Source organism: Anguilla anguilla, chromosome 4, assembly GCF_013347855.1.
Source record: "Anguilla anguilla isolate fAngAng1 chromosome 4, fAngAng1.pri, whole genome shotgun sequence".
NCBI lineage: Eukaryota > Metazoa > Chordata > Actinopteri > Anguilliformes > Anguillidae > Anguilla > Anguilla anguilla.
The window spans coordinates 42,473,008-42,488,276 of record NC_049204.1 but is presented as its reverse complement, the minus strand read 5'-3'; the positions used below and the strand labels follow the sequence as shown (position 1 = coordinate 42,488,276).

The following is a 15,269-nucleotide window of genomic DNA, read 5'->3' as shown; positions in this document are numbered from 1 at the left end:
GGGCAAAGGTACAGGAAAAGCAATAAAGGCTCTGCAGAAAGTTGACTTTGGACTTCTTACTGTATGCAAGGAATATACATGAAAAGGGAAGTTTAGGCTATACAATATTCCTAAAATGTTAATGGCAGTAGTACGAACAACATTATGCTTAATGTGCAAGAGTAATGGTATAGACCATTAGGCCAATATCAATATCATGTTTGTTTGTTCGTTCCTTTGTTCAAAACACGTTTAACAGGATTAAAACACTGATGGAAAATGTCTCGCAACGGCACATTTTAATACATCCTATATTTTCTTCTCATTTAATCATTATAAAGATTTTCCTTTGGGTTTAGCAGGTATCTTAACTTTTAGTGGTTACACGTTTAAAAGGAACACACCTAATAATAATAATAATAATGGAGCCCTAGGTTCACCGAGAATTGTCTTAAAATGATAGTTCACTTTCTGAGGTTCTTTAGTACGATTTCAACTTTTGTGCAAGTACATGATTAGCATACACAGATAAATACCACAAAGGATGTTTTACATTCTTAAAAAAAAATTCTGATGACTAGCAAGTTTTCCAATGGCTGGTATAAGGCCATTCAGGGTCAGTTTTTCACAACTCTGCACATTCATTATGGCCTAAAGAACTCAAAAACAGTTTGGAGAACAATATTATGCTTCCACAGACTTTAACAAGGAACATTAATTTTATATATTATATATTCTTTCCACAATTATAGCCAACATGGTTTTTGCAAGGGAAGGTCATGCCTGACAAACCTTTTGACATTCTTTGAGGAAGCTGCCAAGTGTCTGGAAGGGAGCAGGGCTTATGATATTATATACTTAGATTTCCAAAAAGCATTTGCTAAGGTACCACATGACAAACTCATTATCAAAATGAGGACAGTAGGAATTACAGGAGGCATTTCAGAGTGGGTTCAGAAGTGGTTACAGGATAGAACACAAGGGGTAGTAGTAGGAGGGATATTATCTGAGCAGGTATTGTGGGAAGTGGAGTTCCACAGGGATCTGTGCTGGGTTCACTGCTCTTCCTCATTTACATAAATGACCGTGACACGAACATTGAAAGTACACTAGTTAACCTCTTAGCGCACAGCCCCTAGTGGTGGGCACGCCCGCGTGCCTAGATTACTAAAGTCAAACATTCGGTGCTACTGCAACCAACGTGTGAGATGAAAACAGAAATGCGTTGTTTCAGTTTCATTAGTAGACGATACATGACAACTATGCCGAAAACGGAGTTTCATACAGCAGTGAAAACGCTGCTCACTGAATAACGAAATAAACGAGAAAAGGTTTTTAAAAAGGATACCATGTCATTCTACAGTCAATATCTGGGACTAAATATTGAATAAATATAAAAGCTTACCGTTGGTTTTACGTGTAGAGATGTCCCTTTTGAGACTGCGTGGTCATATATCGTCTTGGACAATGGGAAATATAGGCGCATCTGTGACGCCTGGGTATCTTCCAAAATAGCTGTGCGTAACACCACACCTGTTGTTTACGGCGTCGTCGCCCTTTTTAGTACAGTCTGACTTGATTGACAATTCATTTATTCAGTAGGCGAGAGTATAAGCTTTCTAACGATGTATAACATGTCTAATTCTGCTTTTGGAATAGCGTTTTATAGGTCAGCGTAACAGAAAATATTCTTAGCATCATATTCACTTACGCATTCACCCTGTTAGCAGACAAATACGATGCACCTAACGAAACGTGTTCAAGGATATTTCGTAATTTCTTGGAAAATACTATTATTATTGAGGACTTCTGAACATAGCTAAGCCATACGTTTGCTGATAGACCTAGCTGACATCGTTTTCTGGAGCAAAACAGAAGCGAATAGAACAATATCATTGATACTGTCTCTGTCTCTATCTACTGAACATAGAGGAGATTTCATCATTGCTATGTAAGTATTACCGTTCAAAATATTTCGGTTATATACGTTATTTTTGAAATTGAGTATCTTTAAATAGGTTAGTGGTGTTATATAATGTAAATATTTCACACTGTAATGTAAGCGTTAGACGGAAGTGTAATAGTTTTTGTGAAGCATGCAACAGTGATGACGTCAGAGCTGGAACATTGCCAAAACGTGGTGGACAGGTAAAAATTGTTTTCATGTTGTCTCATCCCCATACAAGAAAACATACGAGAGTACAGAGTATAGAAATACACACGAGTTAATTATTACACATTTAGGTACTGTACCGCATTGTGTGACAATGTTTTTGCATTATTTTTTTAATCTGATAGCAATGTTTCATCTTAAACCCTCATAAGGGGCTCATTTATATGCTTTATAATGGACAAAAAGCATTTTATTCAATTTTGGAGAGATTTTGGATATGTTTCTGGACACCTAGCTATTTTAGACCACTGTACTGACTGAAAGCTTGTAATTCCCATTTGAAAATTATGCAACAGTGATTTTCTTGAGTCAAAACAGTTGATTTGTAGTGAAATACATGGATATGTTATGATTTACAGCAATGCATAATTTAGACATTTTGGATAGATTTGGAGATGCTGGGTACACTGCTTAGTTTTTGCTTCATACATCTATAGTAGTTCTACATATCCACCCTTAGATTTTATGAACTTGTGGTCAAGAAGTTTTTGACCTAGCACATGTATAGTTTAACCTCCTGCATATATTCAATCTCGCAGTATTTCATTGCAAACTTAAAAAGTGCTAATTTATTTAGGATTTTTTGTCAAAACAATTGCATTTGTGGCACTTTATTTCTTCCAAAATTATGAATATAAACTAATCTGTGTTAGTATTGTAAATTGTACAAATGTCTTGCTTCATTTAAGCCATTTTTCAAGTCTCTGTGGTGTTCACGTCTGGAGTTATAAAGCTTTAAATAGGGTACCCCCTAAATGGGCAAGGATTGGCAAAATTTGGCTTGTGCCTTAAGAGGTTAAATTTGCAGATGATACAAAACTGGGAGGTTTAGCCAACAGTTTGGAATCTACTAAAGTAATCCAAGAAGATTTAAACAGAATTCAGAAGTGGGCAGAAACCTGGCAAATGAAATTCAATATAACTAAATGTAAAGTTCTACATGTGGGGAATAAAAACATAGGGCAGGATTACTTTATGGGTGGTACTAAATTAGAACGTGCACATGTAGAAAAAGACTTGGGAGTAATAGTTGATCAAAGTCTATCAGGGTCTGGTCAATGTGCTGTAGCAGTAAAAAAAAGCCAACAGGATGCTGGGATACATAGCTAGGAGTATTGAGTATAAATCTAAGGAGATCATACTCACCCTATACAATACCCTGTCAAACCACACTTAGAGTATTGTGTGCAGTTCTGGGGACCGTACCACAAGAAAGAGAGAGGCGCTGGAAAAGGTCCAAAGACGGGCAACCATTCCGATGTACAAAAGATAAGTGTTATGAGGAAAAGCTTGAGATGCTTGGACTTTTCAAGCTTAGTAAAAGGAGACTTAGGGGTGATATGATTGAGACTTTTAAATTTATTAAAGGGATTAACAAAGTGAACTACAGTAAATTATTCAAGTTGAGTTCGGTTAGCAGAACGAGGGGGAGTAAATGGAAACTGGCAAAGGGTAAATTTCACAGACATTAGGAAATATTTTTTCACACAGAGAGTGGTCAATGTGTGGAACAGCTTGCCTGGACATGTAGTGGAGGCAGAAACACTGGGGGTATTCAAGGCCTGGCTTGATACAGTGTTAGATACTATCTAGCTTTCAGGTAAACTAAGCATTAAGTACAGTTTAGTGGTAGGAATAGACGAGCAGTGTTGGGCTGAATGGCCTGTTCTCGTCTTACGTTACGTTATGTTAGAAGCACAAGAATTTGTTTTTAAAATGTGCCAGTACTTCTTCCTTCCTTCCTTCTCAGTTCTCAAGGGGTGCACCAATTTTCCTGAGTGTAACAGTGTCAGGTTGCGTGTGCCAAGGAAATTGTTCCAAAGAAAATAAAAAATAAAAATAAAAAAAAGAACATTTTATCTTAAGAGAAATATCAGGTAGTACACACACATCTGGGGACAAAACCTGGCTGTTTAAACTGATTTAGATTGACTCAAAGTGCATTTTCTTGCATTGCCCCTCAAACCCCTGAATTCCCAATACCAGGCGTTGTAAAGCTGGAAGGTTGTCACAAACATTTGTAAACGTCTAAAATATCCTCCATTGCACACAAAAACTGAAATAATATTAAAATCCCGGAAAGTGAACTATCCCATTGAGAGCATAAAAGAAGTTGGCAGTATCAAGTAGACAGCAATTTATAATTTCAAGCTGGCCAGTCAAGAAAATTGGTCAAGTCTGTGAAATGCTGTGTGACAATTTTGTTTAAAATGGTACTATACGAAAATAAAGACAGACTCGTTGATTAGAGGGACCAATCTTCCTGAACACAGAAACCTGATGTACTGGTGATACATGCGGTGCTGAATCTTGGCCATACACGATTCTTCCCGCAGGCAGGGGTTTGATCACCAGCATGGCACGTTCATAGCTACTGGCCCTTCTCTATCCATTACCCTCTCTGCTTTTTACCCGTCTGAATAAAGCAAAAAAATTTTAATGAGGGCAGAATGTCCCACTGATGTAATAACTTCACTTATATTGATAGATAGTAATAATAACCCACACAATGTACTGCATTACAACTCTGAAAACCCTTCCCAGCATGTATCATGAGCAGCTTACCATGGCGGCAGAGTCTGGGTCCTTGCCCTGCAGCAGGCCAAGCACCTGGGACAGACAGAGCGAGAAGTGTTCGTACCTGCAGAAAAAACACACACCACTGAAGCTTTCATGCCACAGTTTGTGACAATTGGCTAACAGCATTGACCACCAACTCTGAGGCACATTAATCTTGTTACAGGGCATCACAGTCTGCAAAGTTTGTGCAGATGCACTGATACTGTATCTATATCATCGGTACAGCCAATTCCAATCACTCTACAGAGCACCAAACCAGTTAGCAAAGTCGATGCTGTGTGGCAACCTCAAATACCATCATTATGGTGTTAACCTCACAGGGGTAAGGTGTGCTTGGGTTATGCGCAGTGAGGTGTGTGTCATGCGTGCAGGTCTCACCTGGTGAGGTAATCTGCGATCTTGGGATTCTTCAGCAGATCCACTAGGAGATCCACAGCATACTTGCAGGTCAAAGTTCCATCACCATTGACAATGATGTTGAATATGAGCTGGAAGGTCTGGTGTATGTTCTTTGCATGAAACAGCTGAAGAAACAGATCTCCAATTGAGACACCCACTGCAAAACTGAATGCTATTCAGCCCCTCACTACACTGCTCACTATTCAACACAAAACTGTTCACTGCACTCTTTTCGTCATACACTGTTGACTATTTAGCCCCATACAGCACACTGCATTTACACGTATCCAGGGTGCAAGTAGATTTTCCATAAATCGCACATAGGTATATGCAGTTGAGGCCAAAAGTCTACATACACCTAGTTCAAAGATATTCAAACTCAGTTTTTCACAACTACGCACATTTCATGTTACCATACATTTCTTTTGGCAAGTCAATTAGGGCATCTATTTCACATCAGAGGTAATTTTAAAAGAATTGATTAGAGACATATTTATTTCAGCTTTAATTCACTATGTCAGAATTCCAGTGGGTCAAAAGTTTACATGCACCAAGTTGACTGTCTCTTTAAACAGTCTGGAAGATTTCAGAAATTGATGTAATGAATTTTTAGAAGCTTATGATTGGCCAATTATCATAATTAGGAGTTAATTGGCACCTGTGGCTGTATTTAAGGGCCTACCTTTAGAGCCACTGCCTTTTTGCCCTTGATACCATAGGAAAATCCAAGCAACTCAGGAAAGAAAAGTCTGGTTCCTCCTTAGGAGCAATTTCCAAACAACTGAAGGTACCACAAGCATCTGTACAAACAATTGTATGCAAATATAAAAATCTTGGGACCACACCGACATTCATTCAGGAAGGATGCACAAATTAACTGCCAGGGCTGAATGAACTTTGGTCAGAAAGGTTCAACTGAACCCCAAGACAACAACAAAGGAACTGGTGAAGGAGTTGGAGGCATCAGGTACCAAAGTATCTACATCCACCATTAAGAGAATCATACATCACCATGGCCTGAAAGGCTGTTGTGCAAAGAAGAAGCCCCCACTTCACAACCAGCATAAAAAGGCCAAAATGAAGTTTGCAGGTGATCACCAGGACAAAAACCTAGCCTTTTGGAGGAGTGTTCTCTGGCCAGATGAAACAAAAATTGAACGGTTTGGCTAATGATCAGCGCTATCTATGGAGGAAAAAGGGTGAGGCTTTTAATCCGAAGAACAGCATCCAAACTGTGAAGAATGGAGGTGGCAGCATAATGTTGTGGGGGTGTTTTCCTGGAAAAGGGACCGGTGCACTCCAGAAAATAGATGGCATTATGAGGAAGGAGGATTATCTAGAAATACTCAAGCAACAGCTCAAGACATCAGCTAGAATGCTAAAACTTGGTCACAACTGGGTCTTCCAGCAGGACAATGATCCTAAGAATACCTCCAAAGTTGTAACAAAATGGCTTAAAGACAACAAAGTGAAAGTATTGGAGTGGCCATCACAAAGCCCTGACCTGAATCCCATAGAAAATTTGTCGACTGAACTGAAAAAGCACGTCCGAGCAAGGAGGCCCACAAACCTGACCGAGTTACACCAGATCTGTCAGGAGGAATGGGCAAAGATTCTGCCAAATTATTGGGGAAGGCTACCCCAAGTGTTTGATTCAAGTTAAGCAATTAAAAGGCAATGCCACTAAATACTAACAGCGCATGTAAACTTTGGACCCACTGAAAATCAGATATAGTACATAAAAGCTGAAATAATTAGCTATTATTTTGAAATTACGCCGTATGGGAATAAAGTAGATACCCGAATTGACTTAACACAGTAAAAGTATGGTAACAAGAAATTAGTGGTGTAGTGCAAACTGTAAGTTCATATACACTCACCGGCCACTTCATTAGGTCATTAGGTTCAACTGCAAACTGTACCCGTTAACGCAAATATCTAATCAGCCAATCACGTGGCAGCAACTCAATGCAATTAGGCATGTAAACATGGTCAAGACGATCTGCTGAAGTTCAAACCAATCATCAGAATGGGGAAGAAAGGTGATTTAAGTGACTTTGAACGTGGCATGGTTGTTGGTGCCAGACAGGCTGGTTTGAGTATTTCAGAAACTGCTGATCTACTGGGATTTTCACGCACAACCACCTCTAGGGTTTACAGAGAATGGTCCGAAAAAGAGAAAATATCCAGTGAGTGGCAATTCTCTGGGCGAAAATGCCTTGTTGTTGGCAGAGGTCAGAGGAGAATGGCCAGACTGGTTTGAGCTGATAGAAAGGCAACAGTAACTCCAATAACCACTTGTTACAACCGAGGTATGCAGAAGAGCATCTCTGAACGCACACCACGTCAAACCTTGAAGCAGATGGGCTACAGCAGCAGAAGACCACACCGGGTGCCACTCCTGTCACCGAATGAAGTGGCTGGTGAGTGTACACATACATGCTTGTTATCAACATCGTATCAGTTGTTGAACAACATGCTGAGTTGTCATGTTCTCACATTGATTTAAGATATTTTTTTATGCTGATTTTAAGTCTGAGTAACTCAACATTAAAGGAAAAGTCAATGATGGGAGAGTGAGGTTTAATGAAATCAAAAATGGGAGGGGCCACCATATACTATCAATGACACCCTATATTTTGAACCAATCTGTGAGCTTTCCTGTGGAGAGCACAATATAATTTTTCCATGCAAATCAATGAATGGAAAGTCATTGTAGGTCCACACATTGTTGGGTTAATGAAATCGCTCCACTAAGCTGTAAGACAATCAGAGATAATAAAATAGGAATACAAACAACGTGCTACCCCTTTTTACGTATAAACCCGTATGGAGTACTCAACCAATCACAAAACAAATTAACAACTAGAACAACATCCAGCATAACTAGTGTAAACTTTTTGATCATACTCCCTCAATACCATAGGGGATCCAGAAAGTATTCCCAGGCAGCATCAACCAAACACAACTGGCATCTTTCAGTTTATTAGCAATGCACACTGTGACTGGTGGAGTTCCACCAAAAGTGATTACATGTGATTCCTTTGCCAATTTTATTATTCCTGATGGCAGTAAGGCTGTGAATGGGGGAGTGATGTATTGTGGCATGCTGGTCTTACCTTTTCCCCAACTCCTTCATTCAGGGTGAGGCTGGCCAATATGGACAGCGCAAACACCACCACTGTCAGGCTGCTATGAGCCAGAAAGTTAATGAGCGTCCTGTAGAAAGCTTTAACATGGCTCTACAAGAGAAAGCAGAATCCCAGACAAGATCATAATTAAATCAGTAAGTTTATGAGGTTCCTGTAGAAATCTGTAACATGACACTACATCCTTAACATAGGAGACTCCTGCCAGGTGACAGAACACTGAAACAGTTTGGTATCCTAGTGCTTTGTTGCGCTTCCTATGAATTCTGAAATTTTGAATTTTAAATTCTGTGCAAAAGTAACTTGTTACAGCTCAGAGCCCATGGGGCTCAAAATTGAAGTAGCTTACAGCATTTAATGAGAAACAGAGTCAGCTAAAACTAGCTGAAACCATTAAAATTCAACTTACTTTTTAAATTATATTTTAAACCAAACAATAAATGACAGTAAATGTTGTCATTGACATTAACTTCACAGACTTGCATAGGTTCTCCCATATTTTTATCAATTTGGGATCTTAAGGAAACTTTTTTAAATTACAGATATCCCTGGTCCTGCGGTGGCTGCACAGTGGTCAGACCAGCATTCAAGCACACACAATTCACTGCATAAGTTTTTCAACATTGTGGACTAATATCAAATGGAATAAGGCTCTGATAGGTAGTCCAGTCAAGAAGTGTGCAAATATAGGCCTATATTATAAAACTAAGTTACAAACAATGGTGATTTTCCACAACACCTGCAAATTTACTGTTGGCGGACAAGCGTGATTGTATTTACACATTCACAAAGAGTATGTGTTAAAAATGCAAGGAAATCAGTCACACTGTACAGCCCTGCTAAAAGAGAACTGGTCTACTAGGCCAAAAAATTGCCTACACCTGCCATAAACGACAAATACACATACACAGCCTTCATACAGTTGAGGCCAAAAGTTTACATGCACCTAGACTAAAGATATTCAAACTCAGTTTTTCACAACTACGCACATTTCATGTTACCATACATTTCTTTTGGAAGGCAATTAGGGCATCTACTTTGTTCACATCAGAGGTCATTTTAAAACAATCGATCAGAGACAGATTTATTTCAGCTTTACTTCACTATGTCAGAATTCCAGTGGGTCAAAAGTTTACATACACCAAGTTGACTGTCTCTTTAAACAGTCTGGAAGATTCCAGAAATTGATGTAATGACTTTTTTGAAGCTTCTGATTGGCCAGCTGTCATAATTAGGAGTTAATTGGGAGTTAAAGGGGAATTTCACTTTCTAACACTTCTGGGGTCATTTTCACACCTACCTGGGCTTTAGTGTGCACCCAGACAGTTTTTAGGTTCCTTGCTTCAATATTTAGATATGTGATACCCGTGTGAGCAAACCCCCCCCCCCCCCCATCCAATATAAGCCCATTCAACATCAAACTCCACATTAGACTCATTGTAAACAGACGTCCATGCTTCTCATGACTGATACTGTCCTTCTAATGGATGTGTCACCCTTCATTTTTCGATTAGTTATTTCATTTTAAATGTCTAACGTTAGAAACAAAGACCTATTTTTTTTAACGCAAGTCCACATAGTAGTACGGTTTCCAAATTTTTTCATCTTCGATTTTGTTTCATGGCAAAATCGAGAAGAAGCGAAGCAAAACATTCAGTTAACTTAACGTTGAAATCGAACAAACTACATCAGAAAAAAATTTGTGGACCTCCACAACTTCGGTTCCTCCTTAGGAGCAATTTCCAAACAACTGAAGGTACCACAAGCATCTGTACAAACAATTGTATGCAAATATAAAAGTCTTGGGACCACACAGACATTGCATTGTTCAGGAAGGAGGCACAAATTAACTCCCAGGGCTGAATGAACTTTGGTCCGAAAGATTCAACTGAACCCCAAGATAACAAAGGAATTGGTGAAAAGGTTGGAGGCATCAGGTACCAAAGTATCTATATCCACCATTAAGAGAATCCTACATTGCCATGGCCTGAAAGGCTGTCGCGCAAGGAAGAAGCTCCTATTCCAAGACCGGCATAAAAAAGCCAGAATGAGGTTTGAAGGTGATCACCAGGATGAAGATCTAGCTTTTTGGAGGAGTGTTCTCTGGTCAGATGAATTATGAACAAAAATTGAACTGTTTAATCATGATCAGCACTATGAATGAAGGGAAAAGGGTGAGGCTTTTAATACGTAGAACACCATTCCAACTGTGAAGCATGGGAGTGGCAGCATCATGTTGTGGGGGTGTTTTGCTGGAAAAGGGACTGGTGCACGTCAGAAAATAGATGGCATCATGAGGAAAGAGGATCTAGAAATACTGAAGCAACACCTCAAGATATCAGCTAGAAAGTTAAAACTTGGTCACAACCGCATCTTCCAGCAGGAAACCTGACTGAGTTATACCAGTTCTGTTAGGAGGAATGGGCAAAAATTCCGGAAAAGTATTGTGAGAAGCTTGTGGAAGGCTACCCCAAGCTTTTGATTCAAGTTAAGTAATTAAAAAGCAATGCTACCAAACACTAAAAAAGTGGATGTAAACTTTTTACCCACTGAAAATCTGATATAGTACATAAAAACTGAAATAAATCTGTCTGAGATATTATTTTGAAATGACCTCACATGGAAATAAAGTAGATACCCTAATTGACTTGGCACAAGAACTGTATGGTAACATGAAACGTGTGGAGTTGTGAAAAACTGAGTTTGAATGTCGTTAGCCTAGGTGTATGTAAACTTTTGGCCTCAACTATACTTGTAACCCACCGTAGCCTCCACTGACACAGCAGCAGCATGGTCTAGAGCAGGATTTAAGCCCGGGACACCAGGTGAATTAAATCTCTGGTCATCAGTGGCAAAAACCACTCAATTAACTACCAGGTAGAGAAGAAAACCAGCAGTACTACTGGCCCAGTATATCTCTCACCAAAGACTTGACGTGGGTCTGCACAAACAGATTACTCCGACACAGGTTTGCCAGCACACCCAGGCAGGGCATTGTGATGTCTTCATTGGGAGACTGGCTGAAAGACCAAAGGGACAGAGAAAGGCTTAAATTAGCTCAATGAAGGAAGGGGGAGAGAGGATGCAGGCGGAAGACAGGGTTTCTAAAAGAGGATGAGTGGTAGGCAAGAGTCAGTGTTTCTCAGACAGGAGGTGCAGAAGGTAGAAGGCAGGGCATCTGAGAGAGATGGAGCTGGAGGAGCTGGGTGTGGGAGTCGGGTCTCAAAGAGAGGCAGGGCTGCAGGTAAGAGGCAGTTTTTCTAGAAGAGAGGCTGAAGACGGGAAATGAGATATGCTTACACATGCTGTATGAGGAAGGCTATGAGCTCATCCATGTAAGGGGTACAGTGGGGTATCCTCATGCTGTAGGTGAGCTTCTGTAAGACCTGCAGGCACTGAGATGGAGAGAGACACTGAGGGGGAGGGGTGCAACAATATCAGAATTTCCACACCTTTTCAGAAGTAAAATTCAAGGACTTTTCAGGCGTTTTTAAAGATAATAATCATGAATCTTTTAGCACCTCATGGCTATTAATGGTTGAAATATTTAAACTGTTTCAACAGATTGCCAAGTTGTGATCATACTACAATTGAAAGCAAAGAAATCCAAGCATTTTCAAGCATTTTATTCAAAATGCAAGTGCCTTCAGGACCCTGAATATGCCATTTAAAAAATTCAAGTATTTCTAGCACCTGTGTGAACGTAGCAGTCAAACAATACATTACAGTCACTTAGCAGACATTCTTATCCAACGCTCTTATCCAGAGTGACTTACACAACTTTTTTTTACATAGCATTTACATTGCATGTATTTATACAGCTGGATATATACTGAACCAATGCAGGTTAAGTACCTCGTAGCGTCCTACCTGGCAGCGTCCTACCCGGGAATCAAATCTGTGACCATCTGGTCACACGACCTGTACCATACCCATTATACTACACTGCCGCCCTCAAACTTTCGAGCAACTACAGAAACATGGTCATAAAATCTGGGATTTATAAATAAATAATATGACCAAATGAGAGAGCGATGTGTCAAAAAAAGTGCTTGTGTGGCATTATATGAGTCGGGGCTTTTCCTGTGCGTGTTACCTGCAGTACAACAGGCTCCCTGGGGGTGGCACTGTTGCAGTGGATAACAGAGGCCAAAGTGCCAGTGAGGTTATATCTGCTGTGGAGGGCTTCTCTCCTCTCATTGTCAGCAGCTGCTTCAAAAAAAATGTTTTAATTACAATAGTAAAACATGATGGAAAGGTAAGAAGCTACTCTAGAACGCCATCAAGACACTGGTGAAGTTGAGAAAGAATCAAGATACATGAGATACACATTTTATATATACACATACACACTTTGACTCAGACACTAATGACAGACAAATTATGAGAGTAAATAAGGCAAAAACACTCAGGATGCAGAAGACCGGTACATACAGAGAGAGCAGACATACAAACACAAGAGACAGCCAGGAAAAACATGGAGACTGACTGACAGACAGCCAGACAGCCAGGCTAATACCAAGCTGGGCCAGCAGAGAGATGATGGTTCCAGTGAGGGCAGGGCAGGTGTTGGGGTCCCCCACCAGCTCCACCAATCCACTCAGGCACTCACTGGGCAGAACCTGGCCAGACACCAGCAACCTGCCACACTTCACACCAGACAAGTCCTACACAACCAGCACAGGACACAAGACAAACCCAGTCTGAGAGCTGCACAAGAAAGAAACATTGGGGCTGTCAAACCACAATTCAACAAACAATACAAAACTCATAAATAAATAACAAAACAACAGATAAAAAAATTACAATATAAATGAACAAAACATGCAACGTATGCTTACATTAAGACCAGAAACCATCAAAGTGCTTAATTTAGTACACAAAAAAATGAAGTGTCAATTCTCTACCGTAGGTTTTCAAAATCAGACGCAGACGTATATAATGTGTGCTATAGCCACAATACCATACAGCAGCAAAGGTAAGGATAGTCACTCTTAACAAGCTCAGCCACACTTTGGTGAGATAATGACCTGTCAGTGCGTTACATTTAGTAAGAGGGCCGACATTGGTTCACCTTGAAGTTTACATTATCCGTATATAATGTGCAGTGAGGACGTGTAAATAATGACACTTAAGTTACCTATCAGACCGAAACATGTTGTCCCTCTGCTGCAACATGTTTATTTGATGAATAAAAACTAAATCTGGCTGACAGACGGTTGGAGGGCAACATAGCGGGCAACCAAGCATGTAAGTTAGCTAAAAAAAAAAATACTACGATATACGCGGTCATACAGACAGCCAGGTAAAGTAGTCTACGAGTAACACGTTAACGCGAAAATAAAATTGACAGGCCATCTCCAATAAGTTAAAAAAAATCTCCGCCTCACGTCGATCTGTGTCTTGAGCTGTGAAGCATTGGTCGCCGATCTGCTGTTTCTGTACTGACTGATGGCCAGCAACAGTGACTTCAGACACGTAGTTGCGTCCATCCTACAAAATGCAAGAGGTGAACATTACCAGTGATGTAGCTGGTTGAACGCACATCGCTAACAAACTGGCTAATGCTATTCAGTAGCAATTCCATTGTCTTACCAACTAGCAGGCTCACGTCAATGCTTGTTGTAGCCTATATTTATGATATGCATCCGTAACTATAGATCTAGTTCAGCTATATAATCGAATCGGAAGGAGAGAGCTAACTAGGTAGTTGGTAAGCAATCTTAACAAAGCAAAGCTTAACGACGTTAATTAAACTGTCTGATCTCGTTTTGCGAATCGACTCACCTCTGCATAACAGCGATACTACGACAATTGTTTGATGATGTCAAAATGAATCGTATATGTTATCAAATGCATATAAAATTGTTGACCTACGATATAGCAGTACAATGCTCTCATTCCGAACAACTTAACTTCCTCCCGCTTTCCACTTTGAACAACCGGAAGAGTCCATAATCTTTATGGGGTACAAACAGGCAAAGCGATAACATATAAACAAAATAAACACTTCCAGGTTCTTACGTTTGTTTGTAAAATCATACAAAAACTGTTATTGTACAACAATAAAAGCCCACAACCTTTAAACAAGTCCACAATTAGAAAATATATTTCGCACGTCTAATGTACGTAGCCTTTTTCATTCGTCACACAGTAGTCAAGGTGCTGCGAGGGCTTACGTCTTTCCGGTTTATGATACGAAACTGAATCTCAAAAGTGACCCTCCCACTACCCTTGCAGCGACATCTCCCTCATAAACCCCCAACAACAACACATTTTCTTACCCACCCTCAGTCCCACAGTCAACATTCCTAGCCACAGCGTTACGATATCAATACTTTTAATGGAAGGTATATATTTGAATTAATTTGAATTAATGATAGTGCTTTGTATGTGTGAGTAACTTGGCATTTTTGTACGTCGAAAACGTGTTTTTCATCAGATCAGGATTACGCAAGTGATGTGTTTTAATGTTGAACCCTATTGTAATCTTCGTATACTATTATATAAATAAATGCATAATATTTATATAAATATAATATTTGAACAATTATAACACTGAGTTGACTTTTTATTTAGTCAAATAATTTCATTATTTCAAAATCAAAAGATGAATGAATGGAATAATAAAAGCACAAACACGCAAAACAAGCTTTACAACCGTGTTTTTTTTTTCTTTTCATTTATGCACACAATACAAACAGTTTAGGGCACTCATGAAATCCGCTTGCTTCCTACGAACAAACTGATAGGAACAATTTAAATTAAAGCCACAAGCGGCATTGGGAGGGGTCCCAGCATTGGCACTATTGCGCCCCCTATAGAGCGATTTTAAAATGGTTTTGTCCTCGTGATCATATACCTTCACCCAACATATCTACTGAATATCATGAAGATTGTATAAAATATTGATGACTTACGGCCAATTTTGTGCTAAGAGACGCTGTCGGATTACTTAAGCCGCGTTTCCACCCAAAGTACCCGGAACT

General features: G+C 39.7%; 1 protein-coding gene across 8 annotated transcripts in view; it reads right to left on the bottom strand.

The window, feature by feature from the left end:
- The window catches only part of cip2a (cellular inhibitor of PP2A), a 34,366-nt gene extending 19,919 nt beyond the window's left edge, over positions 1-14,447 (bottom strand). The window contains exons 1-10 of one of the 8 annotated variants that reach the window (XM_035414787.1): positions 14,361-14,447; positions 14,068-14,239; positions 13,671-13,773; positions 12,800-12,947; positions 12,377-12,492; positions 11,581-11,675; positions 11,204-11,300; positions 8,251-8,373; positions 5,111-5,256; positions 4,718-4,793 (exon numbers count right to left, since the gene is read on the bottom strand). In XM_035414787.1, the coding sequence (XP_035270678.1) occupies positions 4,718-4,793; positions 5,111-5,256; positions 8,251-8,373; positions 11,204-11,300; positions 11,581-11,675; positions 12,377-12,492; positions 12,800-12,947; positions 13,671-13,773; positions 14,068-14,075 (912 nt within the window). In that variant the 5' untranslated portion in view covers positions 14,076-14,239; positions 14,361-14,447. The other 7 variants (XM_035414790.1, XM_035414791.1, XM_035414786.1 and 4 more) reach the window with 7 other exon arrangements.
- Positions 14,448-15,269: the final 822 nt, after the last annotated feature.